The sequence below is a fragment of the Gallus gallus genome, chromosome Z (assembly GCF_016699485.2).
Source record: "Gallus gallus isolate bGalGal1 chromosome Z, bGalGal1.mat.broiler.GRCg7b, whole genome shotgun sequence".
In the NCBI taxonomy this organism is placed as follows: domain Eukaryota; kingdom Metazoa; phylum Chordata; class Aves; order Galliformes; family Phasianidae; genus Gallus; species Gallus gallus.
In genome coordinates, this window is record NC_052572.1 from 54,726,309 (window position 1) to 54,747,799 (window position 21,491).

General features: G+C 45.4%; 1 protein-coding gene across 20 annotated transcripts in view; it reads right to left on the bottom strand.

Annotated features, from left to right (window-relative positions):
* The window catches only part of NRG1 (neuregulin 1), a 467,599-nt gene that overhangs the window by 84,123 nt on the left and 361,985 nt on the right, over positions 1 to 21,491 (bottom strand). For 6 of the 20 annotated variants that reach the window (XM_015280403.4, XM_015280398.4, XM_015280401.4 and 3 more), the window contains exon 1: positions 16,366 to 20,386. The exons of 13 other annotated variants lie outside the window; for them this stretch is intronic. In XM_015280403.4, coding sequence (XP_015135889.2) covers positions 16,366 to 16,993 — 628 coding nt within the window. In that variant the 5' untranslated portion in view covers positions 16,994 to 20,386. Of the gene's footprint in view, positions 1 to 16,365; positions 20,387 to 21,491 lie in introns of those variants that run through there. One more of the 20 variants, NM_204117.2, reaches the window with a different exon arrangement.

A 21,491-nucleotide genomic window follows, 5' to 3' on the forward strand; every position in this document is an offset into this window, starting at 1 on the left:
TTGAAGCAAAGGTAAAACTAGTTACGCTCAGTGTCTATGGTCTTTCATTTAGCGGAAGAAAGAGAAATGAATAATAGATGGTCCCCTGGAAATATTGTTCCACCAGCTCTTAGTTGGAATCAGGCAATGCTAATACATTAAGAGCATTTGAGATTATCCTATTTAATCTCCATAATGATATAGTAATTTTAGCCCGATAAGAAGCAATGACAACTCCCCCTCTCCCCCCGAAAGACCTTGAATCCGTAAGTGGAAGAAGGTCTTAGCCATGTCCCAAGACAATAGATAAAGAGCCTTTAGCTTCACTGTCATTCTCTGGAAGTGTCAGATAACCAGGACATGATATAAGGTATTGCGATTATGAAACAATAAACCACTGAAACACTGCAGAATGCAAGGGACCTCTTTAAAAAATAGTGCTTTGGAAAACACAAAGAAGATTATGGTAATTTAGAGTCAGTCAGTCTGTCAGAAACATCAGTGACAGCAAAAGGTTAATAAGCCTTGTCTATTGCAGGTGTTTTTGGTTTGGGATTGTCACATATCCAAGCGTGGGCTGAAGGATGGGGCTCTACCATACAGAGTCACCACCCACAATGTCCTGAATCTGTGTTTATCAATTATCTTCCATCCAGCTAGTAAGATTTAATACCTGAAAAAGTCCACACCAGTCCCACAGATAATCCCAGCAAAGTAAATGAAAACATGTGCTTGTCTGTACCAGGGTATTTGGTAAAAGCTTAGCATTCAGGCCTAAAAGTATGGCATCATTAAGCAGGCATTAACTCATGCATGCAACATGCTGTAGAAGTATCTTCTAAAAAATAGGCATGTTTCCTCCTTCCTAGTTCTGCTTCTTATGAAAGATCAGCCCACTGCAATACCCCACCAATTAATCTGAAATGTTAAAAATAGCCTGCAATGTGTCTCCTTCTGCTTGATCTGAATGCAAAACAGTTGTGTTGCATGGCAGAGCATCACTTTGGCTGCCAGCAGTTGGCAAGCCAAATGGCTCTTTGTTGTTTCGTGTCTAAGAGGTGTACAGCATTTTGCCTCTTGTCTTGCAGAGCACAGCACTCCACAGAAAATGCATCCTTGCTCAGTAACAGAAGTTATCGAAGAGGAGCCACAGAGCTGCTCTTTCCTTGCCCTGCAGTAAGTTACTGCTCTTGCATTTCCGTCAGGGTAGCTGGGGATCAGGAGAGACACAGGTTAGGATCTGAGAAGGTGCAAAAGCCCAGGGAACGCATAAAACTGTACAGAGCTAGTAGATCCTCACCCACAGGAAGAAACTATGTTGGCATGGCCAGACCCTAAAAAAAGATTAAGGACCTCCTTATAACCTGCCTCCCCTCTCAGGTGCCGAACAGCCATTTGAGAGTATAGTCCTCTACAGAGTATCATCAATATTTTTCACCTAAAAGGACTTTTCAAGTGTCTGCAAGTTATCTTGTGAATTCCCCATTCCCCCAGCAATGTTGGCCCTGGAAGATAAGTGAGCAGCAAAGGGATGTCACAAACAAGATACTTTGCAGCATATGAGAGCATAGTGCAAGGCTCTGTGCTGTTATCTGTAGGGACAGGCCATGGACTGGAGGTATTGTCTTGGGGCACTCCTCCAGACCACATATTTCACTCCAGCTCCATGAAAATCACTGCTCTGGCTATGAGTAGCCTAGCACAAGCCAGAATATTTATAAATGGGAGACTACGCTGATCATAAGACAGAAACTGAACTTTAAGGCTGGGCTCCTGGAGATAAGATGGATGGAAAAACCACTGATCCATTTGTTTGCACATCCACTTCTCCAAAGTCAAGAACCACAGTCTCAGCTAGACATTATGCTGAGCTCATATGATGGTAAAGTCAGTTTTCTTTCTGCCCAGTGGACCACTGAAGAAGAGCTTTACAGTGTAAGGGCAAAGCAGAACTCGATTACCTAGTTCCAGAGCTGCCTGTTTCATTTGAAGTGGGGTTTAAAGTGTTGTCATGGTGCCCTGCCCTCACCTTGAATCAGCAGGACAACCTGGGACATGGCTGAAAACACATCTGTGTTTTCTGTAAGTGCCATTGCGGCAGACCTGGACTCAAACCTTCAGAAGATACAGCTTTCTGAGCAACTGGCAAAGTGCTGACTCTGGCACAGAAGACATCATCACTCACAAACCTTCATTTGACCTCCCTCCTCAGGTACAAGTTTGGCAATGACTCACTCCGATCCATGCACTGGTGCTCTGTACCAAGCTATCTTTCCGTAACAAACCCTCTGTTAACATTGGCATTTTCCACGCTGAAGCAATGGCATTAACTGTCTCAAGAGCTGATTTCATGCAGGACACTCAGAGTAAAGCACACCTAATGTAATCAATCTTGCATTTCTAGCTGAGGCAGTGCTTAGGTTGCTTTTTCCTAACAGCAGCAGCTATACAGTACTGGTATGTATAGGATCCCCGCTGCAGAGAAAAGCAAACTGGCAGAAGAAGAAAGGACTGTTCCTGGCATCATTTCCCCACCTACACAGCAGAAGGCAGAGCAGTTTCAAGCCAAACAATTATCCTCAATTTATTACGGTAATGACAGTAGTGAAGGGCAAAGTTAAAAAATCTCTCTGTGCAGGGCTGACCAGCTAGGAAGGGGGTTTTATGCAGAAGATATCACATTGAGACCTGTGAGTCCCCCTCCTATACCACCGGTTCTCAGAGAGCAGCAATGTCCTGTACTGTCTTACGTCAAGGGCATTCAAAATGACTGGCTGATTTTGCATCTTTATGCACAAAAAAAAAAAAAAGAAAAGATTTGGGAATTTGCAACCTATCTCTACCAAGAAAACAAACAAACAAGCGAAATCACCCAGAAAACAAATATAAAAGCAAACGGCTAGACCCTGCACTTGGTTGAGGTTTGGCCAACAGTAAGGATTTGACATATACAGCTCTAACTTTGGGAAATATGATCCCTAAACTTTAGCTAAATGTTCACTTGTCAAATGTCAAAGAAGTGCAACATTGCTATTTTTTTTTTTTTCTGAAGGAAGCCATTAGCAAACAGTCTGTTATATTCAATGAAGCAATGACAGAAAAACAGTCTAACTTCAAATGTCAGGATCTGCTTTTGTTTACATGTATCCCATCCATTTTTTAGCAATAAATGCCAGCAAGGAATGCATTTTAACAGTGAAGACCCACTGCCTTCCTATGTATTTTAAGCAACAATTCCTATTACCAGCTGAAAAAAATCTGGAACTGGAGGATTCTGGAATGACTTTTGCTTTAGTATATATTTATTCAAACATATTTATTTGCATTCCTTCTCCCCATTCTACCCAGATTTTCATCAGTACGTGTCACCCATTACAGATAGGATGGCTGCCTCTCAGGCTGTGAGATTTCACTTGCAGCATTGCCACAGGTCTCCCCTGTGATACTGGCAAAATCACGCTGTCCTCCCTAAGAGGAGCTGCTGGTGCTCAGAGGATGAGCAAGGCAAAACGTTTGTAAGCTGTTACCTACAATGTTGTTATCCGCTTGCTCTCTGTGCAGTGGGATGATGGGTATATTTCCTTGGTTCTCTCACAGGCTGGCTGTAGAAATGAGTGCAGCCTGGTGCCAAAATGCATGTTGGGAGTTTTAGTGGAAGATGACTGCTTCTCTGCTCTCCACATCTCATGTTGTGCAAGCTGGTGTCCTTGCTGGTCCTGCAGCACAACTTGCTGATGCTAGCAGTGCTGGTGCTGCGAGGTTTGCATACAGGCTACCAGGGCAAACAAAATCAGCCTTATGTCTGCAGCATCCTTCTCTCCTTACAGGTCTGGACACTCCCATGCCCGCTCCCGTGGATGTTTTCAAAGGAGAAGATGAAATGTCCCTGTAGTGTAGCATGGTCCAGCTTATAAACACCAGCCCACACCTCCCCACAAGAACAACCTCCCCAGGACTGCAGTCCTTGTCAGCATGCAGCCCAAAGGGCTTGCATGTACCACAGTGACATTTCAATCACAGTCACCATTTCTCCTTCAGACTGAAGCCCATTAGCTTCTAAACTAGGCTACTTCCCGGCGCTGAGCTGAAGGAAGCACTTTGTTGGGAGTATAATCAATCTTACCACAAAACTCTGTCTAGTACTCTCTCAGGTGATTGAACAGTCACATGGGAGAAAAACGACACAATTCAAGGGTTGCTCTTAAGCACGCTAGGACATGAAAAATGAAAAGTGTCACTATATTACTTTGACTTCCTTACATCATCACCCCTAAAGAAGAGCCATGAAATGCAGCCCCTCCATGATGGACTTATGCATAATTCAAGACATGAGCTGCATTCAGGAGCAGACCTCTAGTCCAAGTCTGCTGTGAATGCCAAGCAGCATGAGCTTGACGGCTGCCCAGTCAGAGAAAAGAGCAGATCACTAGCACTGCAAGAAAGCGAAGCATGAGAAGGACTGAGATTGTGATCACATGTGGAAAGTCAAAACCTGACAATTTTAAAAGCCCTGTTAGCAAGTGAACAACCCTGGAATATCTCCTAATTTTGCAGGTATCTGTGGATCTGTAGCTTTTCTGTTACATAGTCATCTTACGTGATCTCTCCTCCTTTGAGGAAAGGTTGAGGGAACTGGGCTTTGTTTAGCTTGGAGAAGAGAAGGCTCTGGGGAGACCTCATTGCAGCCTTCCAGTACTTGAAGGGAGCATATAAACAGGAGGGGGAACGGCTGTTTATGAGGGTGGATAGTGACAGGACAAGAGGGAATGGTTTTAAACCGAGACAGGGGAGGTTTAGGTTAGATATTAGGAGGAAGTTTTTCACTCAGAGGGTGGTGACGCACTGGAACAGGTTGCCCAAGGAGGTTGTGGATGCCACATCCCTGGAGCCATTCAAGGCCAGGCTGGATGTGGCTCTGGGCAGCCCGGTCTAGTGGTTGGCAACCCTGCACATAGCAGGGGGGTTGAAACTAGATGATCATTGGTCATCCTTTTCAACCCAGGCCAATCTATGTGTTGTGGGTATTCACTGTATGGACTCGCCATCAGAACAGGATGCTTTTAAAGTTAGCAGTATTTAAAGCAGAATTGTATTAGATTTCAAATGATCATTCCAAGGTTTCTTCTGTTTTTACATCAAACCACACAGAGGTCGAGCTGCAGCCAGAAAGGAGCCGAGAAGTTACTGAATTCAGTGCAAGGTAGAGCTGGGGCCAATGTAGCTGGACTGCCATTAGTTTTCAGGGAAAGCTAGAGTTAGCATGGACATAAGGAGCTATTTCAAATACTTATAGTAAAAACGAAGGATTCTGCATTCATCTGCAGTCACCAGAGAGTGTGACTGGAATTTGCTAAAGCTTCTTTCTTGATGAGGTCGAGATATGAACCAATTACCTCGGGGTAGCAAGCAACCACGGTGCTATTGGTGCAGTAATGGCTGGGCACATGGTTTTATTGTGTGATTGATTCAGGTCAGTTAACCCTCAGATAAAAAATGCCAGCAGTTAAACTGGCTTTTTCTTCACCAATATGGCTGATTTTAAGGTTGAGTAGTCTTTTTTTCAGTTCATTTTCACATGATGTGTTGTTTCACTGCCATAACTGAATACTCAAAATCTTCTCTTAGGATGTGACCTATGGTTATACAAAATTCATGGTGAAGTCATTTGTCTGATCTTTCCCAACTGACTGACATTTTGAAGCCTTCCTCTGCAAGTGCAGGGTTTAAATGATTTGAACAATATTTAGAAACTATGTTTTTAAAAAAACATTTTTAGTGTTTCCATTAAGTCAACATTTTGGATTAATTATCAGGGATGTTTTGTCATTATGCCATCACCACCCATTTGTAAAATAGAGAAACATATGAAAAATAATGTATAAATGAAGTGTAAGTTAGCATCCGACAGCAGTGCCAGTATAGCCTCTTGTTAATATGCATGAGAATTCTGGAAGTATCAGTAACATACTGAGAAGACACTTTTATAATATAAAAAAGCATGAGCACAGCATGGACGCATACTGCTCTGCAACACAGGGAACCAGCTAAATAGCTGCTAGGGGCAATGCAGTTTGGATACCAAATTCTTATTTGAGTGCTGGCATACTGACATGCCACGCTTGGTGCGTCTCAGCTCTGCTCAGGAGGTGTCAGAAAAATCCTCTGTTTTTCTTTTTTCTTCAGTTCTTCCCCCCACCATCACTATCCCCCCTCTCCCAATATCAAGTTCCTCTCCCCTGCCAGCTTCTGCCTGGCTAAGTGGCTTAAGGGAATTGATACTTCCTCTGATTCACAGCTGTAAATCTGCTTCCTGGGCTTGTCACCAGTTATCTGTGTACACTCACAGAACACATCTTTTTAATCCTTTCTCCAAATTTGGAGAAGGAAAAATGGCAAACACTAAACAGTCGATTACCAACAATTAGGAAAATTACAGGGTTGCCTGAAAAGCTACTTATCTGAGGGATCTCAATTAATCTCCATTGTATGGTGAATTCACATGCTTGGAAGTAGCAAGCAACAGAACAGTTGCTAGCCATGTTCTCGAATCTCTGCACGTTTAAAAGCCAGCATACATGTTGGCTTTCCTGGCCATACACCATTCTGTAGAGCACAGGGGAATTTTGAGGTAACTTCCTGCTAACAGACTTTGAAAAATAGACTGTGTGCTACTGCACTGACTGGCTGTTTGGCCTGAAATGCAGCCTTTCTGAGCGCACAAACAGAATACATGCACAGCTGTATGTCATGAAAATTGCACAGCTGAAACAGTTTGTAAAAATTGTTAGTGATAACCTTCACAATCTGTTAACTCTATTGCTAAATCCTAGTCTCTAAAAAGCAGGGTGGGCTAATAAAACGCATAAGGCGATAGCTGGAGCGCACCAAGGGCTTTTGCACTGTGACAGGAGGAAATTCAATGACTGAGAGCCACGCTGCTGTGCAGGCAGAGCAGAGTGACTCCAGCCCTCGGTGAGGCTGAGACAACAGGGCACAGAGGGCACCTCCTTGGATTTCAGCATTGGTGAGGAGCATGTAGTCAGCATGGATAGATGGTGAGGGGATCTGCTTTGCTGAGGTTCGCTGAGAAGCAAAGCATGGCCAAAGAAGGGATGATCATATTCATAGTCCAGCCCTTCAGCAGGAGGAAAATCTGCCCCCTGGCCCCCTGCAATGTTGCAGGCAGATTGCAGGTATCTGTGGCTTTAGGGAATAGAGATTTCTGCTTTGTTCCAGACAAGAAAGGGTAAGATGTCTCTTGCTTGCCTGTACTTGGCAGGTTTAAATGCTTCTTTCCAGTTTCCCAGCACTTTCCTGGCTGCTTTATGTTCCCCTATTGCTTGCATGAGCTCAAGCTTTCCCAACCCCCTGCATCAACCCAGCAGGAAACCTTCAGTTGTCTATCACAAGGACACCAGTTTGCTTCCCCACTAGCTCAGATTAGATACAGAAGTGATCCTTCTTCCATTCCCCTGCAGCTGTTTCTCTCACCTTGATAAATGTCTCCCTTACAAAGGCACTATTACCTCCACAATGATAACTGTCCTGCTGAGCACACCCATGGCTCAAGGAGTGCTGTCTTGAAAATATCAGAGTATCTTGAAATCATGAGACATTCTGCCTTTCTTTATATGATCGTGCTACCAAACCCCCATGTCCTGTGATGATACCAGATGCCTGATCATCAACTGATCCTACTGGGCTGAGTCCATGCAGCAGACAAACTACAGGACAGAAATGTGATAAGAAATGCAATCATTTAACTGTATTTAATCTGGTAGACCCTAACACCAAAATCCTTCTCTCCCATGTATACATGCTCTGGGGATGCTGTCATTTGTGGGAGGAAGAACCAAACACTGGAAGAGCTGAGACAACAAACCAAGTTACGAGCATGCTGATGCAATGATTCTTGGGACAATATTACAAACAATGTCTGAAGGGCCAGTGGGGAGAAAGCTTTGAAAGCATGAGCACAAGTGATTGATGGAGTCTGCACAGTCAAAAACATTGACAGAGGTTCCTCACTCCTCAATCAATAAGCTTTGCTGGGGGCATCCCTCAGAGCAGGACAGAAACAGCTGTGGAATGAGAAAGATGGAAGAACCTCTGAAGTGCACACAGCATTGACAAGGAAGGGTGATATCAGTTTTTTATTCCCATGACTGGCCCTCAGAGTTGTTGTTGCACCCGAGCAAGCAGCAGCATGTGGCCCTGGGGACAGCTCAGGAAGCAGGGCAGCAAGGGCCCCTGCGTATGTAACATATGGGTCTTCTGCCCTGACTGGACATCATTACTTATTTACTGCATAAAACATTAAGCAGGCACTAGCAGTAGCTCATGCATCTTGGGTGCTTCTGAACAGTGACAGAGAAAATGAACAGTTTTTCTTGCCTCTTGTTGGGATTTTGGACTAGCCCGTGTATAAATATCATATCAAAATTATAGCACTATTTATCTGAAAACCAAGAAAGCGTGAAGGGGGCTGAAATAATTCAGGGACTGAAAACCATTCCCTCCATGGGGAGAATTATGGAGCTCAGCCTGCCTGGTCTATCAAGAAGACTTGGATTGCTACTGTCCAAGAGGAGAAACAGATGTCATGGAGGAGTTTTTAAATCTAGGTGAGAAAGGTATAAATGAACGAACATCCAGAATACAAACACGTATTTGAAAGTCAGTGTACGTGGTCCTGTTTGAAAGAGAATGATAGAATATGGGAAAAGGAAAGCACTATCTTTCTCCTGGTTTCGACATCATGAGTGGCACTTGTCTGGAAGAAACTTTAGTCAGGAAGATTCTCTGTGCCATGTTGTTCATGGACTAGAGCATCCCAGTGCTCTTCTAGGTTCTATAGAGTTACAGACCAGAAAATATGCCAGTGAAAATTCAGGTCATTTTGTTCAAGCTGAAAAACTAAATTCATTATGCAGATTAATTTTATTAATTTAGCATAGTGGAAAGAGCGAGTAACTCTTCCTGAGATCCAGTCCCATCAGCTTTAGACTGACTTCCAGTTAGCACCTTAGAAGACTCAAGGTATTTTTTATGAGCTTGCAGTCTTTTTTTTTTTTTTTTCCCTTAACTGAAATGCTTTTGAACAAGCTTGATACTCCTTTTCTTTTCTCCTTTGATCTGTCTAATCACATGAATTAATTGACTGTTAAAAATTGTAAAATTCAAATCTCTTTCAGGAATCCCATAGAAATACCGAACAATGTCACAAATCATGCTTAAGATCATAGCTTCATATACTCCCCTCACCCCATGCCATGTGACTACCAACCCAGTATTGATTTCCTTTCATCTCAAAAACTGAAGCAATATTCATTGCCAAAATAAAAAGCTGTCTGAGTTATGAGAACGCACTGCCAGCAAGTTCCAGGATGAAACATAGATGTAAAAAAGAAAAAAGTGGGGGAGGGGGCTAGTGAAAGCCAAAGTGGAATAGCTGAATATACTCTCTGAGAAGATACGTATTAGAATGAGGCTTTAATCATAAAACTACACAGGAGCAAAAGTAATAGATGGGTGCCACAGTCCCACTGTTCTTGTCCATACAGCCGAATGGAACTTGCCTCCAGTTTAGCTCAGAGCAGCCCAGAGGGGCAACCAGCCATGTCCCCATGGATTTGTTTCTGCCTGTCTTTCGCTGGCTAAAACCCTCTGTCTCAGTGACTAAGCCTCTCCTGGGAATTGAGGGGGGACAGTAGACAGGATGAGACAGGACAGGTTGTAAATAAGCAGTCACATCAGCCTTACGCTGGCCAAAACCATAGCATAGTTATTTCTTCCTTGCTGCTTTCAAACCTCTCTAATTGCCAAATGACAGTCATGCTCTGGGTCTTGAGTTTAATGCGTACCTCCTACCAAGTCTGGGCCTCCACAAAACATTTTAATGTGAAGGAGCAAGACGTAATTCACCATGTTCTCTCCCCAGGACACTGGGCTGCCTGTAGTATAAATAGTAAGGGTAGCCAGCATGACTGCCATAAAGCAATCCACATAAGGACAGTGCCTGCTCATCTCTGCAGTCTATCTAGACAGTGAGAGGGCAGAAGCCCTTCACCAGAGATGCTCCAAACTCATCTACCTGTCTCCAAGAGGCAACATGCCTCCATCCCTTCCTGATTTCACATGGCCTGAACCTGTCCTTAGACACAAGGACTCCCTTCTTTGCTTCACTTAGTACGTTGTAGCAAAAACAGAATTTGGGTCCAAACAAGTCTGATTTCCTCAAAGGAAACAATTCCCTCCCCTCAGCCACACATAAGCCTCTGCTCCTAACACTGCTCCATCCTGGGCAAGGCCAGCTTTTTCCCCTCAGAAGTCTTTCATCACCTCCTGCGGCACTTTCTAGGGCTGTCTGCCCTTTCCTGATGCAGAGCTAAAGCAGTCTCTTCCCGGGTACTGTCTGCAGTAGATTGGCATCACATGTTCTCTCCCTGAACCAGCTGCCTCATTGCATTGCTATTGATTCCGAGTTGGATTTCTGCAGCAAATCTATTGCATCTCCATTAGCAAGACTGCAAATGATGAAAATGCTCATTTATATTGTTTCAGCTCTGCATTACAATTAACCTGCTGCCTCGCCTCCAGTGAGCCAAATTCTGCCTTCTCATCTGATGCTGAGACAGTTGCCCAAGGTTTCTCTGCACCTGCAGGTGAGACTCTGCAAATCTGAGGTGGGGCAGCTGTATGTCTTTATTTGCAGTGCACAAATAGGAAATCAAATATTTCACTTCCAACTACCATAGATACTAAAAGATGATCATTTTGGTGCCCTGCGATGAAAATCCAAACACTGCTGTGTTTTTGGGTTTGTTTGTTTGTTTTTAAATCTGTTTTGCTTAGAAACTTTTGATGCAGCACAGTCCCAGCTGTCATTTCTAATAAAGAAGTGGTCATAGACTCCATGTACCTATGGTGTATTTCTATATTAACATATGCTTATGTATATGAGGAAGGAGGCTACCTTGAAGTTCTACGTGGCACAAAAATGTAACTTTTACTCAGTGAAGTTCGCAAAGTAAAATGAAGCTTTTAAAAAGGTATACAGGTGGAAGCCACTATTCAGAAATAGGGGCTATTACTATGAGAAAGTACTTCAGAACATTTTCTCCACTGAGCTCTGCCCATGATGCTCTGTGCATGCAAGAAAAACTGCCTCCATGAGGTGGTTTTAAAAGCTGTGACTTTGGGGTGTTTTTCCAAGAGAAGGAAAAGCAGAACTGATCGCTTTATCCCTCTGCATATGCTTAACAGAATAAAAAGCATTTCTGTGCAAGCAGTGAATCTTAACAATGGGGAAGGCAGAGAGCTATGAAAAAGCAAAATAGTAATAAATTAACCTGACCAAACTGTGTGCTTATCGAAGGTGTTTTATAGGCAGTATGACAAACTGGGCTGGAGAGGGAAAATGTGCATAGATCGATTACCTCTTTGGAAAGCTTAATCAGGGACCTGAACTCCCTGAAATCTGCAGCATCTTATGCATCTTACCCTCTCAGTCCAACTGCACCCTACCCTGGGAATTACTGCCACATGTATGTAGGTGTGTAAATCACCACAACCTTTGGGACAGTGGAGAAAGAAGTGTCTGAGGCACAAAAGACTGGGTGGCTCAGTAAACTGTCACTTGCTTTACTGGTGCACGTTAATGGAGGGCCAGTTTTGTCTTCAGAGCTTACTGAGATCAGTATGTCTATATTATGCTCTAAAGTTAGGCTCAGAACTTGTCTGGTATCTGGGCCACGATTAATTATAACTGCCTCATGACAAGACACTGTTAATTCACAAGACTTGACAAAGAAAAGTCACGGTTTTCAAGACAAGTCTTGGTGTAGTGTAGCAAACAATTAGAAGTTGCAATGCCAAAACTTACCGGAGAAAGGGAGTGACTCTTCCAAGCCTCGCTCTGATAACCACCATAGGCAAGCTCTCTTCCTTAATGCTGACCAGGAACCCAAGGCAGCTTAGCTATCTAACACAGGCATTTAGGTGTCTGAGGCTTATCAACAACAACACTGTATCACATATGGAGCAACACCTGCTCTAAGGTGCTCTCCTGCACTGGAGAAAAAGCAGCCTCCTTTGCAGTGCTGTCCTACCTATTAACAGTGAGAACAGGAAAAGCTGCTATGCAGCCTGTGGTGCACCACCCTCACCTGCGGCTCTCTGACATTGATGCTGCCAGGGGCTGCCAGGCATGGAGTTAACCCCACAGCGTTGCAGTGGGGCTTTGAACTGCAGAGCGTGGGTAGAAACTGCCCTGTTTTGAGAAAGAAGAACAAACAACAAGCTGCTATCAGCAAACCCTCACCATCCATGAATTGAAACCTTCCCCTGGGCTGCAACACCTATAAACAAGAGTGAAAGGCTTCCTCCAGCTTGCCGCATACAGCCCTTAGCAATCACTGGCTATAGAGGAAAGGACATCAGGCTCAGAACTGGGAATGAACAAGTGAAACTGGCAGATACAGAGAGAAACTAGCAAGGACCTTTTGCAGTGGTATATCAAATTAAGTGACGGGCCAGTTTTCTTTTGACTTTTTCCCATCCATGACCCTAAAAGGACACAAGAAATTCAGCCATCATGCCTGGATTACTTTGGAGGACAGACAAGTCCATTGTCAGTCAGTCAAGATCATTTCATAGGTAAATGCCCACTGTGGAATTTTTTCCAACACTTTTTCTACCCAGGATAAGAAAGCAGCAGCTTCTGCCAGCAGTTGCTCAGTGCACTTGAAGAGGCAGCAGAAATCAGAAAAAGGAGGAGGCAGTGGTCCCAGGCAAGGCTGGTTAATAGCAGCACACACTGCTTTCTCTTCACCACCTTGTTTTCCAGGCTGGCCCAGAACAGCTCAGAGGGCCTGGAGGTGGCAGGATGGAGATGTAGCTGACCCATGAACCTACAGCACCCCAAGGAGACAGGGAGGCCGAAGTGGAAAGGATGCAGGAACAGCCCAGGTCTTGGGCATCTTCTCTTCAGGCACAGCCAAAGGACGGAATTGCCCTTTGGCACCCCAGAAAGGCAGCTCTATTGGAGCCAGAGGGCTTTGGGAGTGTTGTGAGAAGCTGCATGTGGCAGCAGACATAGATGGAGCTGCCTCTGATGCTGAGAGCACGGCGCTATGTACTCATATCTCCCCTGCAGATCTAAATCACTCTGTCCAGCCAGCCCTCTCCTTTCCAGACTGATCTGAAAGGTGAATTTGCTTAGGAAGAAATCTCTTAATGGGAAGAAAAGGCCATGAGAAGGTCTGTACAGAGGAGAGTGTCTTGTTTGCAAATGTATGGATGTAGTTATTGTAGAAACACGGATTTGACAGTACGATGGAAATGTGTTGGTTACTAACCTGGATAAATGGTGGAACTGTATTTAAAGGTGATGACTGAGACAGAAGTAAAATTTAGCTGCTGAACTATGTTAGCATTTTTACAATGTGCTTGTCACAAACAAGGGAGGTTGTAGTTTAGTGAGTAATACTATATCCTGCATGTGAATAAACCTTCTCTGGAGTAATTGCACTAGGATAGATACACTCAACTTTAAAACGTTCACCTTTAAAACATTCACCTTTCCTCTCTGTTTCAGTAAAGGAGACATGATATTATAACATAAGATGGAAACTAACCAGAAAGGAAGCAGTTTTTTTATGTATTGATAAAGGGCAAAGCATAATAATAGGAGGGAGACCAGTCTTGAATCTAATGCACCAGACACAATTACTAGGATTGTCTCTCTTCTGCTTTCTCTCCCAGGCTCCAGGAGAGAGAGGAATCAATTAGCTCTCAACAGACGATGACCTTGAAGGATACAGCTTTAAGGGGAATATGCTGAGTAAGACAGAAAAGAGAGGAGAAGAAAAGGATTTGGAAACTCACAGAAGGGCTCGGTTCAGAAACACTACAACAGAATATGAGATGTATCAGTTCTTTCTTAGTTCTGCACTGAAAGAAAAGTAATATTATAGTATGAAAGGGGATTTCTGGGAACAAGTTACCTCCCTCTGCCTGGAACAGCAAAAAGGACATTGAGAGGCAAAAGAAGGGACAATCCAATTTACAGATGCTACTTTCCAAGCCATCTCTCAAAATTTTATGGCTGTCAAAAGCACTCATAAAAAAAAAAAACAAGTTACCACTGATGCAATCTGTCAACCTCTCCAACAAATCTTGCTCTACATAAAACGCAGCAACGTGTTTGAAATGCAGCTGTTTCAAAAACCCCAAGACAGTGCTTTCAGAGCTGTCCAAATTGTTCTTTTCATGCTTACTTTAATTCTTAGGCAGATCTTCTGCAGTGCACTTTTCCAGCTCTACTTTATTAGAGCTTCAGCCCTTTGCCACAGTCAAAATTACACACCACAGTTAGAATCTCTGCGGGCTACACAACCTTCTCCTTCAGTGCAACCTGAGCTCAAACTGATGCCAGTTCTCCCTCTCCTTTCAGTCTGTTCCTATCTGAAGTCTGTGATGTCTTAGAACACATTTATGTTAAGAAAATTAAGACAACAGTAGGAAACCCAACTCAACTACCAACTTTTCATATCAAAGCAGATATGAAAGCAGATAATGGCTTTTTTTTCTTTCCTGGTAACTGCTCCAAAGAATCTCTCTTTTTTTCTTCTCTTCATTTACTTCCTGATGAGATGAGATTACCAGCTGATTGAGAAAGGCTTGCCTCACAAGTGTAAATTCAGAAGGGTTGTTCTGACATAACCAGCTTTTGGCTGTTTCTCCCCAGTGTAGGAAAGAGGCCATTTTGACTGGATGGTCCCCGCTGGTCACTATACAGACCAAAAAAAGCTTAATATCCTTAGTGTCCCTTACAGTGTCCACACTACAGAAGAGATTTTCTACTTCAACGATTAAGAAAATATCACTGAGTATAGCTTGTATACCTGAAAAGGTAGTTAAGTGTCCCAGTAATTTAAATGATGTTTTACCTCCCACAGACAAAGCCTGCACAGCAGTATTTCCCTATCACACTGTTGCCATCAGATAAATTGCTGTTAATCCAATATCCCATCGCCACCCATTATATAAGCAAAAGCCAGCAGGCATTCTACACAAATACCTAAAATTTCCTTTCTGTGGTTCTGGGATCGTTCCTAACAGTCAGTTGATCAGCATCAGTTCTCAGCTGGAAGGATCTTTGCTGAAATCACTGTAATCATGCTCTTTTTCACTTGCAAAGGTGCTGGCCCAAAAATGTCCTAGCTAGTCCAATTGCCATGCATATATACTGAGTCCAGTCTTGGTGGGGCTACACTCAGAAGTGAACTTCTGGTTTGCAAGGTGAGGTTGAGCAGGTAACACCTACAAGGTAGTTGTCTTTGGGCATTACAGGGAAGGCACAAGAGAGAAAAATGTCCTTCAAGCCAATTTGCAAGGAACTAAGCTGCACGCTCTGATCACTGCAGCCATCTGAAGGAAACCACAGCCCTGTGCTCTTGGCACAACAGCATGCTACCTTCTTTTTTTACTGGAGTTGCACAATTTTATGCAGCTCAGAAACTGCTGGCTTGCTGCACTCCAGACTTGATGGGTTTAAAGGAGGGATGTCAAAGAAATTACATTTCAACAGTGTGGTGTTCTGATGCTTTATGATCACTACTGAGAAAATAATCCAGGTACCCTGGATATTTTTTTACTTTAAGGATGAATAGAGACTAATTTAAAAACTGCGTCATACTGCCTTTGCATGGACAAGAACCCCTTTTCTGAAATGCCCCACAGAAAGCAATGAGGAACTGTCTCAGGTTCAACAAGATTCAGCACCTAGAGGAGGGGACAGATACAGAGCAATGCGTGCTGAGCTCTAAAAGAAAGGGAAAGATCACAAAGCAGTCACTACATTAGTAACTCCCATTCTCTAACTACAGATACACTGTCCCTCTTTCCCACTGTTCTCCTTGATTGCTTCAAGAGGATGACAGGGATGCCTGCCAAAAGCAGACTTCAGGAAGGAGGTAGCAGAAATGCTCTGCAAGCAAGGCAAAGAAAATGAACACGTATGGAAGACCCAGTACAGGACAAACCAAATTCGTAAGAGAAATAGGCTAACAGACCATGTGGAATAGTATTTCAGGTAAACCTTTGATGTAAATCACACACTTCCCTACAGGCGGATACAGAGAAAAGGATGGCACTAGGTCCTTACGGAGGTTCCAGATGAAGCTCTGCTCACCGCCATGTACACCTCACAAAAGTTCAGAAATGCAGTGCCAATCTCGGCAGTCAGCACATGTCAGTCACATGACTCCCTGGGAGAATAGCTGCAGTTAGGGGCCTTTTAATATCTATCTATATATTATACATACATATACATATATTTTGGTGGAAGGGAAAACAGAGAAGAAACACATAGCTTCTACTTACAAAGTTTTGGAGCAGTTTGGAGATTGGTTTCTGTTGCTTGTGCCTGAGATGCCGTGGTAGGCTCCAGGGAGGATGGTGACAGTGACGGTGTGGCAGAGGACCACAACCCGACATCTAGGATGCGGTTGTAGAGAGAAGGCTGAAGGAAGGGCCTGGAGGGCACGAGCGAGCTGTCAGTTTGCACTGTCACTTCAGCCTTGCTCTCAAGGCTAGGTATGGGGAAGGGTGAGGCATACACCTCCGAAGGCACCCAGGCAGACAGAGCTGTAGGATCCACAGTGCTCCTTGGGTCTTGTCCTATCCTCCCAGGGTCAAGGTGTGTAGGAGAGTCATACTCAAAAATCTTGTCCACAAAGACCCACTTGAGGCCAGCAATGCAGAGGCAGAGGCTGAGCAGGCAAGCCAGGATAGGGGCGATGCAGATCTTCTCAGAGTTGAGGCAGCCCTTCAGTCGCTCTGCTTCCAGGCACACGCAGCAGGTCGAGGCCAGGCCTGCCACACCTGGGACCCTGCTGTCCTCTCTGTGGGGCCCCGGCATGTTCTCCTCAGCCGGGAGCCCGCCAAGGGATGCATCAGGGCTCAGCTGAGCCGAGGGGCTGGGGAAAGTCTCGGTGCCTACTTCAGACATGTTTAAGCATCAGCTGTGACACAGCTCACCTCCAAAAGGCCTTAACTCTATCACAGTCCATTACTGTGAAACACAGACAGAAAGAGACGGAGTAACAGTCACAGCGCTCAGCAAAAATCACAGGGCAGGAGTCAGCGAGAGGTCCGAAACAGCAACATCATCCGAACTGGGAGAAGAGGAACGCACGGGAAAAAGGAGACCCCCCGCCCCCTGCCCGAGCCCTCTGCCGCTCACGCTGCCTTGCCGAAGCCAAGGGCAGCTCTGCAGTCACTGCGCTCGTGTTTCCTGGCCACTTTTATAATTCCTTATACGCCTCTCAAGCAATTCCAGCTCTTCTGACTGAGGGAAGGAGCGTCCCCCCGAAAGCAAGCGAAACAAAACAAAACAGGGGGAAGGAGGGCGGGGAGAAAGACAACCACGAGCAGCGAACAAATTGACCGGATTAAGTGAACCAATAGCCCAGAGCGAAAGGCAAGACTCTCACCTTGAGCATCTGAGGCTGGTATCTGCTTAGGCGAGGAAAACAATTGTCATGCGGTAGAAGGAGCAAAAGCAAAATCTGTAACAACAGCGGCAGCGGCAGAAGTGACAGTAGCAGCAGCATCCTGTCGCGTTACAGCGGCGGCTGAAAGAGGCTGAATCATTACAGAGCAGCAGGTGCTCGCTGTCTGAGCATCACTGCAAACAATATCATTACACAGAGGTTTGAAAGGAAGAGCGATGCCAAGGCGATGGTAACTCCCTTTCTCTCCCCTCCCTCTTTGTCCTTCTTGAGCGCTCATTCACTTTCCTCCTTCCCCCCCCGCCCCGCTCCCCCAGCCCCCTCGCAGCCTGCTTCTCTGATGTACAGGCTCACTCCTTCCTCCCGTCCCCACCCCCCGCCCTCTGCAGGGCTGGTCTGAGGGAAATCAGTGCACCCAGCAACGCAGGACTGTCAGAGACTTCCTATTTTATCCAATTAGGAAGAATAAAGGCCATCAAATCAAAGGGAGGGAGCGGGCAGGAGTTGCGCGCTGCCGCCCGCTCCCTCCTTCCAGCCGGAGCGCGGTCGGAGGAGGCAGACACGGGAGGGCGAGGACGGGTGTAGGTGGGACCGCGCCGGGCTGCGCGGGGCTCGCCGAGGCCGGCAACACCCGATCCCTCCCGGGGGAAGCCCGCTTTTCCCGTCTAACACCTAGAGCGTTTCTTTCCACGCCTCTGAGTAAGTTCGATCCACTATGAGTAACGCTGGGACGCACCTTAGGTTAAGCAGCAAAAAATAATAATAATAATTAAAAAAGATAAAAAAAAAAAATCCCACTTCTGACAAATTTCCATTTCGTTTGTAGACATCGTTTTACATTTTTTCTTTTAAATATATTCAGTCAACACCCCTTCCAAAACCATCCAAAACCAAAAAAAAAAAAAAAAAAAAAAAAAAAAGGCAAAACCTTTGCAATAAAGCCATCTCCCCAACACGATTCTCACGAGGTGGCTGCTGCTAAATTATGTCCTCACTCCCCCTTAGAATAAAATAAAGAAGTGAAAACCCAGAGAACTGCGTTATTAGCAAGGCTTCCACTTCGTTCCTAAATGTGCCCGTCATTCCTCCCCTCCACCAGAGTCTAGCACTAACTCCCATCCCCAAGAGCACAGTGTAAGGCAGGTAACAAAGCCTGGAACTGCCCCTATTCCCTATCCCTTCTGTCTCTAACAGAAAAGCGCATCCATGTGACAATATGTCTAAAGGGAGAGGGGTTTTTAGCTCAATTTCCTTTGCAAAAATGTACTGCTTGGCAGTACAAATACCCCTTCTACCTTAGTGTAAATGACTGTGTGATATAATGAAACAAAGAATCAGGTGCTTCAAACTGCCCTGAACTGATTTTTCTTTCTTTCTTTCTTTTTTTTTTTTTTTTTTTTTTGCCAGTACCTTAGCTGGGTATCTGAAGTGGAATTTCATTTGTAATGATACATTTTTGATCATTACAATGATCCAAAAAGATGCCTGTCTCTACTCATCTCTCTGCCTCATAATCCTCCCATTCACAAAGACCTCCATGGGAACATTAATAACATTCACATTAAAAAAGGTTTATCAAAATCTCAATGATTCCCATACTGTTTTCACAGACTCTCCCATCAAGGACTAATTGATGGATGTCTGATCACACAGCTTCCTGTGAGACTGCAGTAGCCAACTGAAGTAATCATGATGCTACATTCAAGTGCCTGGAGAATTTACCTTAAAGCACAGCCAGTGATAACACTCCCTGGAAGAATGTAAAAAGATAAATCATCATACAATCAAGTCTACATTACTGCTGAAGTGTCTGGTCCTCAGGTTAATGATGTGATCAGTAGCCTCAGACAGAACGAACAGCTTGCACTGCAGTTACATACACGTCTCCTCTTATTATCACGCACACGTGCTACTTAGCTGAAAATACTCTGCATGAGCCTAGTCTCTTTCAAGTATCTCAAAACGTATTTCAAACAGCACTAACAACATCACAGCCATAGAAGAGGGAACATCAGAGCAGCCTTGTTGTGACAACAGTGATGGCCTGTGGGTACAAACAAGCAAGGTGCCTATGCAAAGACTGAATCCTCTCTTGGATTGAGTGATTGATGTGGGACAAAGATGTGCTTCCACACATACAGGTTGCTGCTCAGGTGTGAAGATGAAGAGTTGCTCTTCAAAGCTGAGAACCAGCAGCTGATTGCTTGGTGCAAGTTTTTTAAAGCGTCCTGACATCTTTATTCATGCCTTATTTTCTAAGCTTCTTACTTCCAGTGGGAAGCTTTTCCCTGGTGCTTCCTCTCTGAGCTGGTCTTTGTGCTACCTTTACACCACTGTCAGGTACATGTTCCCTGCGCTGGCCTTCTGGGCTAACTCACCCTCCTCTAATATTCTCCTGTAATATTTCGCTCGCATCTTTCTGCTGCTGAGGTGAAAGGAAACACTTGTGGAGATCTGCACCTTCGTTGGAAGTCACAGCTTTCACAGACAACGCTGTGCAGGTGGATGGAGGGACGTCAGCCCACCACCGCTGGTGACCCCGCTCGGCCCCGAAGTGCACGCGGCCCCGGGAGTGCGCTGGGGACATTCCAGAGCTCCCTTCACATCAATGCATCGCTCCCTCCTCGCCCCGCCGGGGAGACTGGGCTGTGCCAAGCGGTCCGGCCTGACGAGGGCAGCCGGGGCGGCTTCTGCCGCTCCTCCCCGCGCTCCTCGTCGCTCCCCGCCCCGGCGGCCGCAGCATCTCGGCGAGGCCTGGCGCCCTGCCCGGCTGCAGAGCCCTCCGCTGCCGCACGTCCCTTCCCCGCGGCACCTCCGGACCTGCCCCAGCACCGCGCCGCCAGCTCAGCTCAGATCTCCTCCTTCTCCTCCTCCTCCTCCTCCTTCTCCCTGCGGGGAGCTCGCGGAAACACATCACGCCCCAGCCGCGGCGTGCCCGCCGGGCCCCGCTGTTCCCCTCCCGCAGGATGGGCAGGGAGGGATGCTATACTGCATCACCCACCTCCCGGTGCCTCTCTGGCACCGCTCCACAGGTGGCTGAAGGCAGGGCCGGGGCAGCCCGCCTGGGATGCGTTGCTGGCCGGGGTCTCAGCTGCCCCATAGCAACGCGGAAATCCTTCCCGGCAGCTGCAGGTTGGGGCCTTTTGCATTTCTGTACTGGCACTGGCATGCTCAGCTTATCCATGGGTTACGGCCCAGGCAGGGGAGATGAATGGCTTGGATAAGAGCCAGCAGCTGGTTAATAGAAAGGGAGACCTGGCAGAAAGCAAGAGGCAGTGTGGACCTGGAGGTAACAAAATTTTACCGCAGTAGCCCTTCAGTGACCAGCGCAGAACAGAAAGGAAGGAGATTACTTGCATGTTTGCAGCTAGGTCAGGTTCTGATGCAGAGATTTATTTCTGATTATTATACAGCTCGGATCGCCTCGGCTTACAGGAAGAAGTGGTATGATTCTAGACTAATGAAGCTAATGTGTGACCGTGATTTGGACTCTTGCCACGCGTAAGTGGCAGGTTGAAACACACAGGCTTATGAAACTGTAATTTTATTTTGTGGAGAGTTTTGGTAAAGAATCAGGCATTATTTTGCTAAGTTCCATTCCCACAAGCCCGAGAAAGATACACAAGGCATTAACTTTCAGCCCGAGATGGGGATGAACAAAGTGTATCTGCCTCTCCGGTTTTACAGGCCCTAAAAGGAGTCTGAATTTGTATTACCTTGCTGTGGATGAACACTCCCTCTAGAAAGCCACAAAGATGTGAATGACACACAAGCAGATACATAATCATAACGGACAGTATCCTGCAAGTTAGAACAGCTAGTGCCATTTCACTCAGCTGGCCCCTTGCTCCTATCATAGACAGACAGTTTCTTTCATGGAAACCACCGTATTCCAAATATCTAACTGCTTTAAATAAAAATGTATGCAATCCAAATAATTCTCTAAGAATCATCTGCCCTTGCAGCTAATGGGACGCGAGGAAAGTAACCGCCTGC